This window comes from Esox lucius, unplaced genomic scaffold (assembly GCF_011004845.1).
Source record: "Esox lucius isolate fEsoLuc1 unplaced genomic scaffold, fEsoLuc1.pri S28, whole genome shotgun sequence".
Classification (NCBI taxonomy): domain Eukaryota; kingdom Metazoa; phylum Chordata; class Actinopteri; order Esociformes; family Esocidae; genus Esox; species Esox lucius.
Window position 1 is genome coordinate 69479 of NW_022995026.1, and position 15142 is coordinate 84620.

The 15142-nt window shown below is 41.9% G+C and overlaps 1 protein-coding gene across 1 annotated transcript; it reads right to left on the reverse strand.

Moving 5' to 3' along the window:
- Positions 1-2819: 2819 nt before the first annotated feature.
- LOC114828715 (myosin heavy chain, fast skeletal muscle-like) lies at positions 2820-14340 on the reverse strand. The gene is made up of 31 exons (XM_034291285.1): positions 14239-14340; positions 13866-14004; positions 13514-13632; positions 13261-13410; positions 12990-13160; positions 12608-12911; positions 12116-12180; positions 11935-12022; positions 11691-11808; positions 11422-11545; positions 10976-11112; positions 10305-10560; positions 9881-10123; positions 9336-9512; positions 9106-9251; positions 8926-9016; positions 8141-8530; positions 7930-8056; positions 7611-7729; positions 7282-7478; positions 6977-7160; positions 6694-6859; positions 6291-6415; positions 5882-6190; positions 5500-5703; positions 5235-5360; positions 4940-5110; positions 3593-3697; positions 3405-3500; positions 3072-3203; positions 2820-2932 (listed from the first exon to the last, which is right to left on the reverse strand). Exons 1-31 carry the CDS (start codon positions 14338-14340, stop codon positions 2912-2914), a joined length of 4902 nt encoding a protein of 1633 aa, XP_034147176.1. The 3' UTR covers positions 2820-2911.
- Between the last annotated feature and the right edge of the window lie 802 nt (positions 14341-15142).

Genomic DNA, 15142 nt, shown 5'->3' on the forward strand with positions numbered 1-15142 from the left:
TTAAGTGGAGAACAGTTGTTTTGAAAAAACAGAAAGATACAGAAAGATCCCTTGGACGCATCTCCAAACAGTCTCTCCCTTTCTGCAGAGACATGACTCAGTTCTGCAGTTGCTATTCCACATACTTCCATGCAGACGCTTCAATCTGTACAGAGCGCTTGTTCAGAGCCTGTGGTTCTGGTATTAGGCAAAGTACCTGCCAGTCATGGTACCAACAGATGTCGTCCCGAAGACTTGGCCATTTGAACTTGTTTATGCCATGGCGTTGCATACACTTAACTTTCACACTGTGCCCTTCTGCATCCATGATGATACCTGGGTATGCTTCATTGTCATAATTAACGACGCACCACTCTCCAATGTGCTTTACCTCAATAATTTCTGGTCTCCTAGGATTATCTGGTGTCTTTCCACATGCAGGGGACTTTTTGACCTCTTGAAGGTTAAAGCAGGGGCAGTCCAAAACACCTTCCTCCCTTTTACACAGACATGAAATGTCTCTGTATTTCATTTGGCCGGGTGTCAGACTGATAGCTTGGTGGATTCTCATAGTGCCTTTTATGGCAGCTATTGCAGGTACCTCAGGCTTTGATTCAATATCCCTCTCTGGGATGAAGAACAACTCAACAGATGTGTCCAGGCTTTTCAGCTTGTTATACAAGCTCTAGGCATCAGGAATGTCTCCTCCATGGGCTACAATTTGGTCTGCTGACCTCTTGAGGGCCCCACCCACACCGTCTGGTGCCCCCTTCCCATGATTAGCCTGGAAGAAAATCCACGTTATTTCTTTGAAGCCATACTTGTAGGGTTCCGTTGTGAGGTAGAAGAAATGTCCCTTTTGTCGATACTGCGTTGCAGGCCTATCGCTGAAAAAATAACGTGTGCTGACTTGAGGGTGTCGTTCTTTCACTACCTTCAGAACTGGATCAAGGTGGGCCCAGATGGCCACAGGGTCGTATCTTCTGGAGGGTGATATGGAGCACAAGGTGTGTGGCGCTTGTTCACCAGTGGTGTAGAGCACTCCAGTGTGCAGACTGGCCTGCTTGTGTGAGCCTCCAAAATGTGCAGATTGTATTTCTTCGCTGTACTTACATGAGTAATTTTCGCTAAAATCTATATGCAAGAGGGACTTATTGTGCTTCAGACTCCTCCTGAGCTCCCTGTAGGCATCAAACTGCCATTTAATGTTGAAGACATGGCTCCTAAAATGGAGAAGCGTCTCCTGGAAATCTGTGTTAAGGTCATGCTCTGTTGTTGTTATCTCCCATTTCACTGTTATTGTTGACACCTTCTCATCCTTCTTGATCTTCTCTGTCATCCACTGAGATAAACGAATGTTCTCTTCCCCAGAGGTTTTCAGCATCCAATGATCTAACCTGGAGGGCCCTGGCTCACATTGATTTGGGTGGTGTCTCTGACTGTAGCAAAGCACTGGCCCTGTTTCTGACTCTGGCTTGACTTTTTGCCTCTCTCCATTTCTTTCTTTTTGCCCTCTTCTCTCTCTCACTGAGCTCATTGACACCCTTCTTCTTTCCAGTCTCTCTGTCTTTTTTCCATTTGAACTTTTCTTTCTCAAGGTACTTTCTTCTTCTGTCTGGGTCAGCATCACGACGTTCCCGATATCTCCTTGCTATCTCAGCTCCTTTTGATCTCATTCCTTGAAAAAGACGATTCAAAATGTTCCCTTACACACTGTAATTGGCAGTCCCGGTAAACTAGGCTTGCCTTATCAAACTAGGTTTGCTGATACCGATATCGCCAATTTTTTTTCCCATATTGTCCATTCTTACTAGGTATCGCATGTACTGTTATAAAATGTGTGTAATAGCTGTTGTAAGATGTGTAACATTATCAGCATGTGGCCTAAACTATGCACATGTCCTTCCTGTCATGAACCATGTCCACCCTGTCATGGAAGGCTTGCTGACAGGGTGGACAATGACAGGGTGGACATTTTTGGCTAATGTTAGCATTTAATGAGCACATGGTGGACCTTCACTTAGCAACATACTACAGTTAGCAAGCTGACTGTGTACTGTTTTACAAATATATTTAAAAGTTCTGATCAACTGATATTTCACTATGACAGAGTGGACATGTTAAGTTTGACAACATCCAACTACACACATAATATGATAAAAATTATGAAACATAAGTGTAAACACTTACTCTGCAACTAGACACTGCTTCAGCCTTCATTGAAGAAAGACAAAATGCTAGTAGTGATGTCACTGAAAACATCAGTGGGTTTCTTAAGGGGCAGTTACCCCATAATGACAGGGTGGACAGCAATTTCAGGGACACGTGAATATGATTATGAAAATACAATATACATGATCAAAATTACTTGTTTTATCAATTAACTTATTGTGGACAATAAAACCATGTAATATTTTTTGGATTTAGTATAATTTAACCACTGCTCTGCTAACTACAGTGTGTGGGACATGCCAAAATCACGTACATCCAATGAAAAAAATAAAAAATAAAATGAAGGAAAAACTTTTTAGAGACTTGTCATTGTACTGATATGTGTGCAAATGTTTGGCCACTTAAAATAAGACCTCAGACTTTCATTATTCTGCTACATTTTCATGATGACTGAGTGAGTCTGATGAGGACACCAAAGGCACTTCATAGTGATATTGACTCATATACTAGTTTATGTACAGCACCAACAACTAAAACCTGAACCAGTATCTGCTATGTTTAAGTAGTTTTAACCATGCAATGATATAGGACTTCACTGGAAGTCTTGTACAATATGTTGATAGTATGAACAAACTGAAAAACAAGTTACAAAGTGAATATATGTTGTCAACATGTGTTTAATTAATGCTCAACATTTCACCATGAAAATCATATTTTATGCAACACAGTAAAATGAATTAAAGATTTTGCTCTTTGGTCTTTACTCAGCAGCTTCTTTGGCCTGTAAGAACAAAGATATACAGTAATCTATGTGTTAATAAAGAAAAGTATATCTGCAAATCATTTTAAGGATAAGGTATTGAAGGCTTTTTGAGCTGTAACTGAAACACATTTTCTCAAGGTTAGCAGCAACACTATACCTTTCCACTATCGCGGCTTTTGGCTCTGAGCTTGTTGACTTGAGATTCAGCAATGTCAGCACGCTCCTCAGCCTCCTCCAGCTCATGTTGGACCTTCCTGAATTTAGACATGTGCTGGTTGGCAGCTTCCTCCTGGGTGATTAAAAGAGAGTGTTACATACAAAGTTATATAGATTTGTGAAACCTGTGGTAAAAAATATAAAGGTATGTAGGTAGGTATTAAAGGTAGGTATTAACTTAACTAATATACTGAATTTCTCAAACAACTAACATCTCCATCGGCAAATAACATGTTGTAATATCTTCTAGACCTGGTAAAAGTCTAAAACTCACCGCTTCTTCAGCCTGCCTCTTGTAGGCCTTCACTTTCAGCTGCAGCTTATCTACCAGGTCCTGAAGTCTTTTAACATTCTTCTTATCCTCTTCAGTCTGTGGGAGAAGATCAATGCTGAGGAATAATCAATGACCCACACTTTCATACACACGTGTCTGTGATAGTGTAAAGAAAGAGTTTCCCTTACCTGGTAAGTCAGCTCTTTGACTCTGCGCTCATACTTGCGTACCCCCTTAACTGCTTCTACACCTCTTCTCTGCTCAGCCTCCACCTCAGTCTCAAGCTCACGCACCTTTGTAGAATAAATGGAAAATAGAGACATGTCTTTGAGGTTGTGAAATCAGTCATATGTATTTGTAAAACTGTGAAATGCTACTAAATCAGCTTATATAAGCCAATCAGCCATAACATTATGACCACTTGCCTAATATTGTGTGGGTACCCCTTTTGCTGCCAAAACAGCCCTGACCGGTCGAGGCATGGACTCCACCAGACCTCTGAAGGTGTGCTGTGGTATCTGGCACCAAGACTTTAGCAGCAGATCCTTTAAGTCCTGTAAGTTGCAAGGTGGGGCCTCAATAGATCGGATCTGTTTGTCTACCACATCCCACAGATGCTCGATTTGATTGAGATCTGGGGAATTTGAGAATCTTGAACTTGTTTTTGTGTTCCTTAAACCATTCATGAAGCATTTTTGCTTGTGGCAGGGCACATTATCCTGCTAAAAGAGGCCAATTCAATCAGGGAATTTTGTTGCCATGAAAAGGTGCACATGGTCTGCAACAATGCTGAGGTAGGTGGTACGTGTCTAAGTAACACCCACATGAATGGCAGGATCCAAGGTTTCCTAAACATCACACTGTCTTCGCCAGCTTGCCGTAGTGCATCCTGGTGCCATGTGTTCTACCGGCCATCCACGTTGTGTAAAAGAAAACGTGATTCATCAGACCAGGTCACCTTCTTCCATTACTCTGTGGTCCAGTTCTGAGGCTTATGTGCCCACTGTAGGGGCTACGCCGCCCCATAGGCAACAAACTGCGATGCTCTGTGTTCTGACACCTTTTTCTCAGTACTAGCATTAACTTTTTCAGCAATTTGAGCTACAGTATCTCATCTGTTGGATGAGACCACATGGGCCAGCCTTCGCTCATCACGTGCATCAATGAGCCGTTCCTTCCTTGGACTACTCTTGATAGGTACTGACCACTGCGACCAGGAACACCCCACAAGGGCTACAGTTTTGGAGATGCTCTGACCCAGTCGTCTAGCCATCACAATTTGGCCCTTGTCAAAGATGCTCAGATCCTTATGCTTGCCCATTTTTCCTGCTTCTAACACATCAACATTGAGGACAGAATATTCACTTGCTACCTAATATATCCCACCCACTGACAGTTGCCATGATAACAAGATTATCAATGTTATTTACTTTGTCTGTCAGTGGTCATAATGTTATGGCTGATCAGTGTATAATGAAAAATATGTACAGCAATCATCTTTAAATCTAATTTAACCCATCCTGCTGGTAACTGACCCTGGACTCCAGTTTCTGGAGCTGCTTCTTGCCTCCCTTCATGGCCAGATTCTCAGCCTCATCCAGACGATGCTGCAGATCCTTGACTGTGACCTCCAGGTTCTTCTTCATCCTCTCCAGGTGAGAGCTGGTGTCCTGCTCCTTCTTCAGCTCCTCTGCCATCATGGCAGCCTAAAATATTGGTTTGTTTATGTATATATTGACAAATATCATAGCTTGTTTTTGCTGTGCCCAGCTGCCATTGAATCATGGGCTGAATCAAGTTGATGTAATTGAATAAATCATGAGAACTCACATCAGTGATGGCCTTCTTGGCCTTCTCCTCTGCATTCCTGGCTTCCTGGACAGAGTCATCCACCTCTCCCTGCACCTGCACTAAGTCATTCTCAAGCTTCTTCTTGGTGTTTATAAGGCTGGTGTTCTGGAGAAGGAAGAAATAGGATTGGTTTGAATGCAAAAGAACTTGCAAGTCACAAGGCAGAAATTATAGAAATCTACTCCAGGTGTGTGTAAACAGCATGCTTGGTTGTGTTTAATTATAATTTGTTTTTGACCCATACCTGTGAGTGCAACAGACCAACGCGTTCACTGGCATCAACCAGCTCAGCCTCAGCCACTTTGCGACTCCTCTCTGTCTGTTCCAGAGCAGCTCTCAGCTCCTCGATTTCTGCCACCATCAGACTGTTTCTGCGCTCCACCATGGCTACCTGCTCCTTCATGTCCTCTGAGCCACGGAGGGCATCGTCGAGGTGCAATTGGGCATCCTGGATTTCACAAGGAAATGGTTTCATTACAACTTGTGGAAGTAGTGGCCATAGAATCAGTGATAGAATTATGGGAAATAATTTACCCAATAGTCATACCTTTCTACAGAACATTGATCCTCTCTTTTTTCAATGTGTCTGTTCTATTCTGTTCTACTTGATGTCCCAGTTCCATTACCTTGAGCTGTCCTTGGACATTCCTCAGCTGTTTCTGGGCCTCTGCGGCCTGCCTGTTGGCATGACTCAGCTGGATCTCCATCTCATTCAGGTCTCCCTCCATCTTCTTCTTCACCCTCAGAGCATCATTTCTGCTCCTGACCTCAGAGTCCAGGGTGCTCTGCATGGAGTCAATCACCCTCTGGCTGTTCCTCTTAATCTGTTCCATCTCCTCATCCTTCTCCGCCAACTTCCTGTCCACCTCACTCTTGACCTGGTTCAGCTCCAATTGTACACGCAAAATCTTGGATTCCTCATGCTCCAGTGTGCCCTGAGAATAGCAAGGCAGTCAGATCAATCATATTAAATGTTTTTTATGTTAAAACCAATGTAGTCCTTGTCTAGCATAACACAGATTTTCACATTTTTACCTCAGCCTCCTCCAGAGCAGTCTGGATCTCAGATTTTTCTGTCTCCACAGTTTTCTTGGCCTTCTCCAGCTCATGGATGCTCTTGCCAGTCTCTCCGATTTGCTCAGTCAGATCAGATATCTCCTCTGTACACACAAACACAGGACCAGTTTAGACGTGGGAAAATATTACCAATGCACTGGAGTGATATTTAATCATATTAACAGTTTAAAGGCACCTTGACAAAATACTTAATTTGTGTTTTTCAAAGGAATGCCAATTAGAATGTACATGTTATATGAACATATACCAGAGTTATATGAACTTAATGTCAAAGTGCCATCATAATTTTGATAATTAAAGTTCCCTTGTGTTAAAAAACACTAGTCTAATATAAGAAATATAACTACTATCAAGTTCTCACGTTGCAAGTTTTTGTTCTCTCTCTTCAGAGTTTCCAGCTGATCCAAAGCCTCCTCATAGGAGTTCTTCATCTTAAAGAGTTCAGTGCTGAGAGAGCGAGCTTCCTTCTGAGCTCCTTCCAACTCAGCTTGGCCCTCCTCACACTTCTGCTTCCACTCTGCCAGAACCTATGGAAATCCACACATTTTAAATCAGAAATATACTACATATATACTTTAACTAAAATGTATGATCATATTGCAAACTGATAATATCACACTAGGCTATGATTTCATAATTTTCACCTTGTCAAAGTTCCTCTGCTTCTTGTCAAGGTTGGTGGCCATTGCGTTGGCTCTCTCTACATCAATCATGAGGTCCTCCACCTCTCCCTGCAGTCTCTGCTTTGTCTTCTCAAGGGAGGCACATTTGGAGTTAACAGCCTCAATAGTCTCCTCAGCATCCTGTAGACGCTGGGCCAGTTTCTTCCTGTTGTATGATTGGTTTTATAATGCAAAACATATCTTACAACACATATTTGCATAACATTTTATGTACCACCTTAACCATTCACACTATATTTGTGTTCCTGCAGTTCAGTGTGACTCACTTGGCCTCTTCCAACTCTTCCGTGCGCTGGATGGCATCAGTTTCATACTTAGTCCTCCACTGAGCCACCTCACTGTTGGCCTTGGACATGCCACGCTGCAGCTCTGCCTTGGCCTCCTGCTCCTCCTCAAACTGCTCCCTCAGGAGGTCACAGTCATGGCGAGCAGACTGGACACCATGGGCCAGTGCATTTTTAGCCTGTGAGAGAAATAGTATAAGACAAAGATCATTGTGACAATAAAACCTGGAGAGTCTGAGAGTGGCATGCCACAGTGACATGTAGGTATGTCTCTAAACTATGTGATTGGTAGCCCATCTTGGATCCCTTACCTTGACCTCCTCCTCAATATGCCTCTTCAGCTCCTCCACTTGCTGGGTGAAGGCCTGTTTGCCTCTGGTCAGCTGTGAAACCAAGGCTTCCTTCTCCTCCAATTGGCGGCTTAATTCACCTGTAGGGATAGAGGACCATATAGTCAAAAAAATATATATATTTCCTATAAGACTATAAATAGAGGTTAATGTATTGTAGAAAGATGTTATGTGCTGAATAGTACTGTAGAAACTGTGTGGAGTGGACTTTAAGCCCCAGAGAATTAACAGTGTACTATTGAACAACATTATTGGCTTGTTGGTCATTGTCATTGGTTACCATTTTCTGTCAGGAGTCTGGCCCTCTGTGCGCTGGTGTCGGTGATCTGGCGAATGTTTTCATCATTCTTAGCCTTGATTTCACTCAGCTGGTCCTCAAGAGTACGGCACATCTTTTCCAGGTTACCCTGTTTTAGTACAACGTACCATCATTATTTCTGTCCAATTGAATGATGATGTCAATGACCCTGCTTAACACCATCTCTACTGACCTTAGCCTTGGCGACGGCCTCCATGTTACTGGAGAGGTCATCTATCTCCATCTTATACTCGCTCTTTTCCTTCTCCAGCTTCTGCTTGACACGCTGCAGGTTGTCAATCTGCTCCCCGAGCTCAGCCACACTGTCAGCCTGCTTCTTGCGCAGAGCTGAGGCTGTGGCTTCGTGCTGCAGGGTGGACTCTTCAAGATCACGACGCAGCTTCTGGAACTCAGCCTCACGCTTCTTGTTCATCTCAATCTGAGCAGCAGTGGCACCTCCGGCCTCCTCCAGCCTCTCGCTGATCTCCTCAAGTTCTCTGGAGAGATCTGCCCTCTGCTTCTCAACCTTGGCCCTGGCAGCACGCTCAGCCTCAATCTCCTCCTCCAGTTCCTCAATACGTGCCTACAACAAGAGGCAGGGTTAGCGGAAATAATATATATAAAATCAGAAACATTTTCCCCCTACAATACAGTTGAAATAATTTTACTTTTATTGTTATATACAAGTGCTAACATATGCCAGTTGACTGTTATATTCAGTTGACAGTGACACATGCAGTAGTCAACACAGAATGGTAAGAAGCACACAGTTAGAGGATTCTAGATTGCCTGTAGCCATTTCAGCATAGGCATTTTATGAACTGGGAGGGGATTCCAAATATTTGAGTTCACTAATATTGTAAAAATCTTTAGAACACTGCAGAGAACTCTTCACACCTTCTGAGCACTCAGATGCCACCAGTATAAAAGGATGTCTCATCAGAATTTATTACTCAGGTGCTTTTTCATCTACTGTACCTGGAGTTCCTTTATCTTCTTCTGCAACTGAGCTCCCAGAGACTGCTCATCCTCAATCTTACTTAGGAGTTGGGAGGTCTCAAATTCCTTCCTAAGAAATTCAAACATGGCAATTATTGTCAACAAAAAGTACATTTGTATCAATATTGCAGGTAGTAAAGTTTTAATTTCTTTGTTTACTTCTTAATTTTCTCATCAGATTGCTGCTTGTCATTCTCCAGGTCCATTATGGACTCCTGGGCCAGTTTCAGATCTCCTTCCAACTTTCTCTTAGCTCTCTCAAGGTCCATTCGGAGCTTCTTCTCTTGCTCCAGAGAACCCTCAAGCTACCGGATTAAAACATACATAAATTAAGGGATAATAGTATAATCTCACACACTATGAAGGCCAACATTTTAAACTCTACCTACGTCATCCACTTGCTGTTCCAGCTTAGTCTTAGCCTTGGTCAGAGTGTTAACTTTGTCTTCCTCTGCCTGCAGGTCATCCAAGGTCTGCTGGTGGGCCTCTTGGAGAGCTTTCTTCTCCTTGGTCAGCTTTGCAACACTCTCCTCCACAGAAGCCATCTCCTCTGTCAGATTTTTTACCTTTTTTTAAGAGAGGATTTTGTTTGATATACTGTATATTGTAATAAATTATTTCAGATTATAATTATAAAATTACTATATACTGAACAGCAGATAACAGTGTAAACCATGCTAGTATGATTAATGGATGGAGGAGTAGAGCCTGTAATCAATGTGTGGAGTTCCCTGGTACTGAAACCTAATCTAATCCTGCTACAGAAACCTAATCTAATCTTGTTTCTGATATCCTGCCACTGAAATTCTATTTTGGCCGCAATAGTCTCTTCACCCATAATATAATCTTTTCATGTTAATGAGTGTTTATTTGACCAATTTACCACCAATATTGGTACTATATTTTATAGTTAGACTATGGTAAGGTACAATACCTTGTTTTCAGTGGCATGCTTCTCTTTCTCCACTTTGGCCAGGGTGAGCTCCAGGTCATCAATGTCCTTCTTCAGCTCAGAACACTCATCCTCCAGCTTCCTCTTTTTGGCTGTCAACTCAGCACTGATCTCCTCCTCATCCTCCAGCCTCTCGTTCAACTCTTTGAGTTTGGCTTCCAGCTGGATCTTGCTCTTGATGAGTCCTTCACACCTCTCCTCAGCATCGTTCAGATTCTCTGCATCCTGGTATCAGAACAGGAGGAAAATCACAAACCAGCCTCACTTAGTTTATCAAAACATAAACATATTTTAGTCAAAGATGTCATAAGAAATCAATATAGATGAACTAAAATGAATGGCCAATAAACCTGTGTCAGTGTGCGTCTGTGTGTATGTGCAAGGGTGTGTGCAAATGCAAACTCACAGATGCAACTTGGAGTGACAGGTCATTCTTCTCCTGCAGCAAGGTCACCATCTTCTCCTCCAGCTCCTTCTTCTTGGCCAGAGCCTTGGCCAGGTCTGACTGCATCTTCTCATAGTTCTCCTTCATGTTGGCCAGCTCCTTCTCAGTCTCAGCACTCTTCAGCATGGGTTTGATCTTGAAGTACAACTTCATCCATGGCCAGTGTTTCACATTCATGAATGAGCGGATGTTGTACTGGATGGCGTAGATTGATTCTCTGGTCGATAAAAGATAGGATGAGGTATGTGATGGACATGTTAGGATGGGTTATGTGATTGACAAGCTTAAAGCTACATTTATAGATTTGGATGGCAAACAGAACCCCACCACTGCTTTTGATACACAGCTGAAACAGTGGACTGGGAAATTGCAAACCCGTTTATCACAGTAGACATTATTCTAAAAAAAAAAAATCCAAATATTCAGATAACATAATTTCCATATTGTATCATGTATGGTATCAAATTCCATTATGATTATTTATTGTTGAGCTCAACATAACTCTATGTATGTGAAATATTGATGTTATGAGGCAATTAAAAGATGTAATCTTTCATTCTGAAGTTCAACTAACATTCATTACATATAGGTTGTTCTCAGAAAGCCTTGCCAAGATGTCTATTATTCCTCACCTCCTCTCCATCATCTTCTTAAATTCTCTCCTCATGAGATATCCACGGCTAAGAGCCTGGAGCATGCGGACCAGAGCAGCCAACTTCTCATCTCTCATCTCCTCCAGGACACCCAGAAGACCGGCTTTGAAGAAAACCTGAGACAGGTAAACATGTTCAATTCTGGAACCCCAGTCAGAATGTGATAGAATGGACTTAATCGGAAAAAGGGGTTCAACCCAACTACATAAATAAGAACAACATACAATTTCTAATGCTTACAAATAATCCTTAGGACAGTTTGACTTTCCAATTTCTAAATCATTCTGCATTACACAGCTAAAATAATAATGTATTTATTTTCCATTAGTGACTAGAAAAAGTAATATTATGGATGTATCACCTAACTGTACATTTCCTTGAAGTTGCATTTTGTTGACAGATTTCGCTGGGTATATTAGACTAACCTTGGTGTGTCCAAACTTGTATTCCTCATGATTTACATCAATGGATCCAAGCAGCTTCTCAGAAGCCTTCTTGTTGTCCATGAACTGTCCCTCAGGGATGACGCTGGCATTCAGTACTTTGTACCTGGATGAGGAAGTTTTCTTTTATTATATATCAAGTTATAATAAGTTGGTTATATTCTGTAAAAGGTAAGCCTTTTCTGATGCTGGGAAAAGTCCTCAGAGTAGATATTTTTTTTGGTATATATGTCTGTGTATGTAATAAGTACCTCTGCTTAAAGTCAGCATAGAGGATTCTGCTGGGGAAGCCTTTCCTACAGATTCTGATACCCTCCAGTACACCGTTACACCTGAGCTGGTGGATAACCAGGTAGTTCTCCATCAGACCTAGAAAGACAAGCCTCTTTTAATACCCTTTTCCAATTTGGGGTTGTTAAAAGTTACTAATACTGTTCTAATGATACTTGTCATTGGTAAATCTATATTTATCTATATTTAGCTATATTCTTGTACCTGGAGTCTTTGACTCATTAGGAATCAGGCAGCGTACAAAGTGAGGGTGAGTGCTCCTCAAGTTGGTCATCAGCTTGCCCAAATTCTCCTGTAAGAGGGTTACAAACCAGTTTCTCAGAAAATATGAATGATCAACAAAGCATATTTTGAAGGACTTAATATTGAAACGTCTAAGTCTCACCCTGAACTGGGAGGTCACAGTCTGCATGGACCCTCCCTTCTTCTTGCCTCCTTTCTTGGTGGTATCTGACAAAATGGTGGAAAGTCAAAAATTGTAAATGAGGGGATCTCAGGTTAACTTCAAATACCTTAATTGGGTACCGGTGGCCTAGCAGTTGGAGCATCTGACCAGTAACCAAACGGACGCCAGATTAAATCCCAAAGCAAATATGAAAAGAAAAAATAATAACAGTTAATTGTGTTTGCTCCCCTGGCTCTCATTGTGAATTACCCCATCTGTCTTCAATTCAGAGGAGCTGGGTTAGAGGCAGAAGAAAAACCTGGATTGACCGTATGTGCAAATTGACAAATATCCCCTCTGCCTAATACAAATGCTGTCATAAAGATTTTCTGAATAACCAGAGAAATTGTAATATAAATTCAAAGAATGAATGTGAAGAATGGTGGTCTGTTTTGTTCTACATTTTATATTTTTATATAATACAATTCTTACCCTCAGGTGGGGCAGCAGGATACAGGGCAGCCAACAGTTTAACTGAGGACTTTCCATACAGCTGACAAACTGAGTCATTCAGGGGGTCCTTGTTCTTGTCCAGCCAGCCAATGATGTTGTAGTTCACAGTGCCGGCATAGTGCACCAGGGCAAAGTGTGCCTCAGGCTTGCCTTTCATAGGTTTGGGCTTCTCAAACACCTTGCTTTTGCCAAGATGTTGGTCGTACAGCTTGTTTTTGAAGGTAGTGTCTGAAGCCTTGGGGAACATACACTCCTCTTCAAGGATAGAGAAGATGCCCATTGGCTGTACAAAAAAGATTGATATTAAATTAATTAGATTTACATGTAGGATCCATATTAGCTTTATTCCCAGACAACCTACCTTCTCAATAAGCTCAATGCATTGAGCCAAGTCCATGCCAAAGTCAATGAACTCCCAGACAATGCCCTCCTTTTTGTACTCCTCTTGCTCCAGGACAAACATGGTGTGGTTGAAAAACTGTTGCAGTTTTTCATTGGTGAAGTTGATGCACAGCTGCTCCAATGTGTTGAACTGTTAATGGTATTTAGTGATTAAAATTAATCATTAATTCATACAAGGTTGTAATTCATCTCAAAGATATCAAATTGAGTAGTATTGGTCTCATACTCACATCAAAGATCTCAAACCCAGCAATGTCGAGTACACCAATATAGAACTGCCTTGGCTGTTTGGTGTCCAACATCTCGTTGATACGGATGACCATCCACAAGAACATCCTCTCATAGATGGACTTGGCTAGGGCGCTCACTGCGTTATTAACCTGCAATAATAATACCTCTTCTAAGTCAAACGCATTAACATAATTTTTAAAAGCACTCATGCCTAAAGTAAGACCCTGCAGATGTTTTGCTTTTCCGCCTTACCTGAGGCACAGTCTGTCCCTTGGTCACGTACTCATTGCCCACCTTCACTTTGGGGAGGCACAGACACTTCAACATCTCAGCTGAGTTCAGGCCCAGCAGGTATGCGATTTTATCAGCCACTGGAATAAGAGAAACAACCCCAACATAATCAGGCACGAAATATCTCATGTTTCTGATATCACAGTGGAAACACAACTTCTCGACTTTTTTGAGAGTCATATTTCTCATTTTCATCCAGTTTGTAATTTCTGGAGGTTAGAAGTTCTTCTTCAAAAATAATCTATAACCTGACTTTAATCAGATAGGGAATATGACTTATGTTTTAAACTGTGTATCAAAGAGTGGGCCTCACCCTCTGTGCCATCTGGCTCAGCCTGCTCCTCACGCTGCTTCTGCTTAAAGTGCATGTTGCCATGGTGAATTACAGCTCCTGTCAACTTGTAGATGGAGGCTTTCTCTTCATTACTGAAGCCCAGAATTGTAATGGCATCCTGGCATTAGAGAGGAAGTACAAAATTGAAACACAACGGAAGACTGCTCAGTTACTTTACTATTCATCTGTAATTGTTATATATCAAGGCATGTAGAGCCACTTTTATTAATTAAAATAGTAACATGAAAAGTCCTAGCTGCTACTGAGTTGGAATTGTATTTTCCATTAACAGTATTCGGTGGTCCCTTCCCATTCAATTTCTAGAGTTTGGTCAAGCCTTTGCATGACTCACATCTGTAGCTTCCAGTTCAACTTTGTCGTCAATGCTGTTTACAGTGATCTGACCCTGGCTACACATTGGAAAGTCATAGGGGTTGGTGGTGAGGAGGGACATTTCTGTGTACCACAGAGAAAGAATTTGTTAGTTCACAAAAAATGATTGTTTTACAGACATGCATTATTCATGCACATTTACTAATCCTGACATATAAATTATAATGCTGTAAACAGAACTGTCATGTAAGAAGTGTTTTTTTCTCTTTCATAGCTGTCACTTGAACAGATGATTCAGAATTATTTTGGCTTTATAAATATAAACCTATATATTCTAACAGTAACACACACCTCAAACAGCTGGCTGCATTAGTGTAGGCTAGCCTACTCTGCCCACTGTGTTTTATTTCTCTCTGCTTAATAAACACTCAAATCTGCCAGGTAACTTGAGCCAAAGAAAATAGGTCAGTCTAATTTCACATAGTTAACACTTTGACACACATATTTTTCTTAATGAAGGGCCTACTGGTACGAGCGCGGCACCTGCTGGCATTTCGCGATAAGAGGTGCACGAAAACCAACGTGTTGGCAACTCTGGGTACCGCTGGTGGGCTCCTCTGGCTGGAGGGAGGTGGGTACCGGACCCCGGTGGCATGGGGTAACATCGGTAGGCCCACTGTTACTTGGTGTTAGGGTTTGGACTCTCCTTGACCTACTGTGCAGTTATCCTGGGCTCCTAGTGGAGCGCAGCCTATGGAACAAGTGAAGCGCGGAATTTAGCTAACACATTCCCCAACACAGAATAAAAAAAAACACAGCCAGAATGCATGTGACTATAAACCGAAACATGTCTCAATGATACAAGAAACCGAAGCTTGACCCACGCAGGGTTCACGGAACTATGTGCCATGACACCTATTCTC

Excerpts from the sequence above, each read along its gene's own strand:
- LOC114828715 (XM_034291285.1), bottom strand. The coding sequence starts at position 14,340 with ATGTCCCTCCTCACCACCAACCCCTATGACTTTCCAATGTGTAGCCAG. Across the intron at positions 7,730-7,929 it reads CAGACTCCTGACAGAAAATG|GTGAATTAAGCCGCCAATTG; the intron begins GTAACCAATGAC and ends CTATCCCTACAG. Across the intron at positions 5,111-5,234 it reads CCAAGAAGGCCATCACTGAT|GCTGCCATGATGGCAGAGGA; the intron begins GTGAGTTCTCAT and ends CCAATATTTTAG.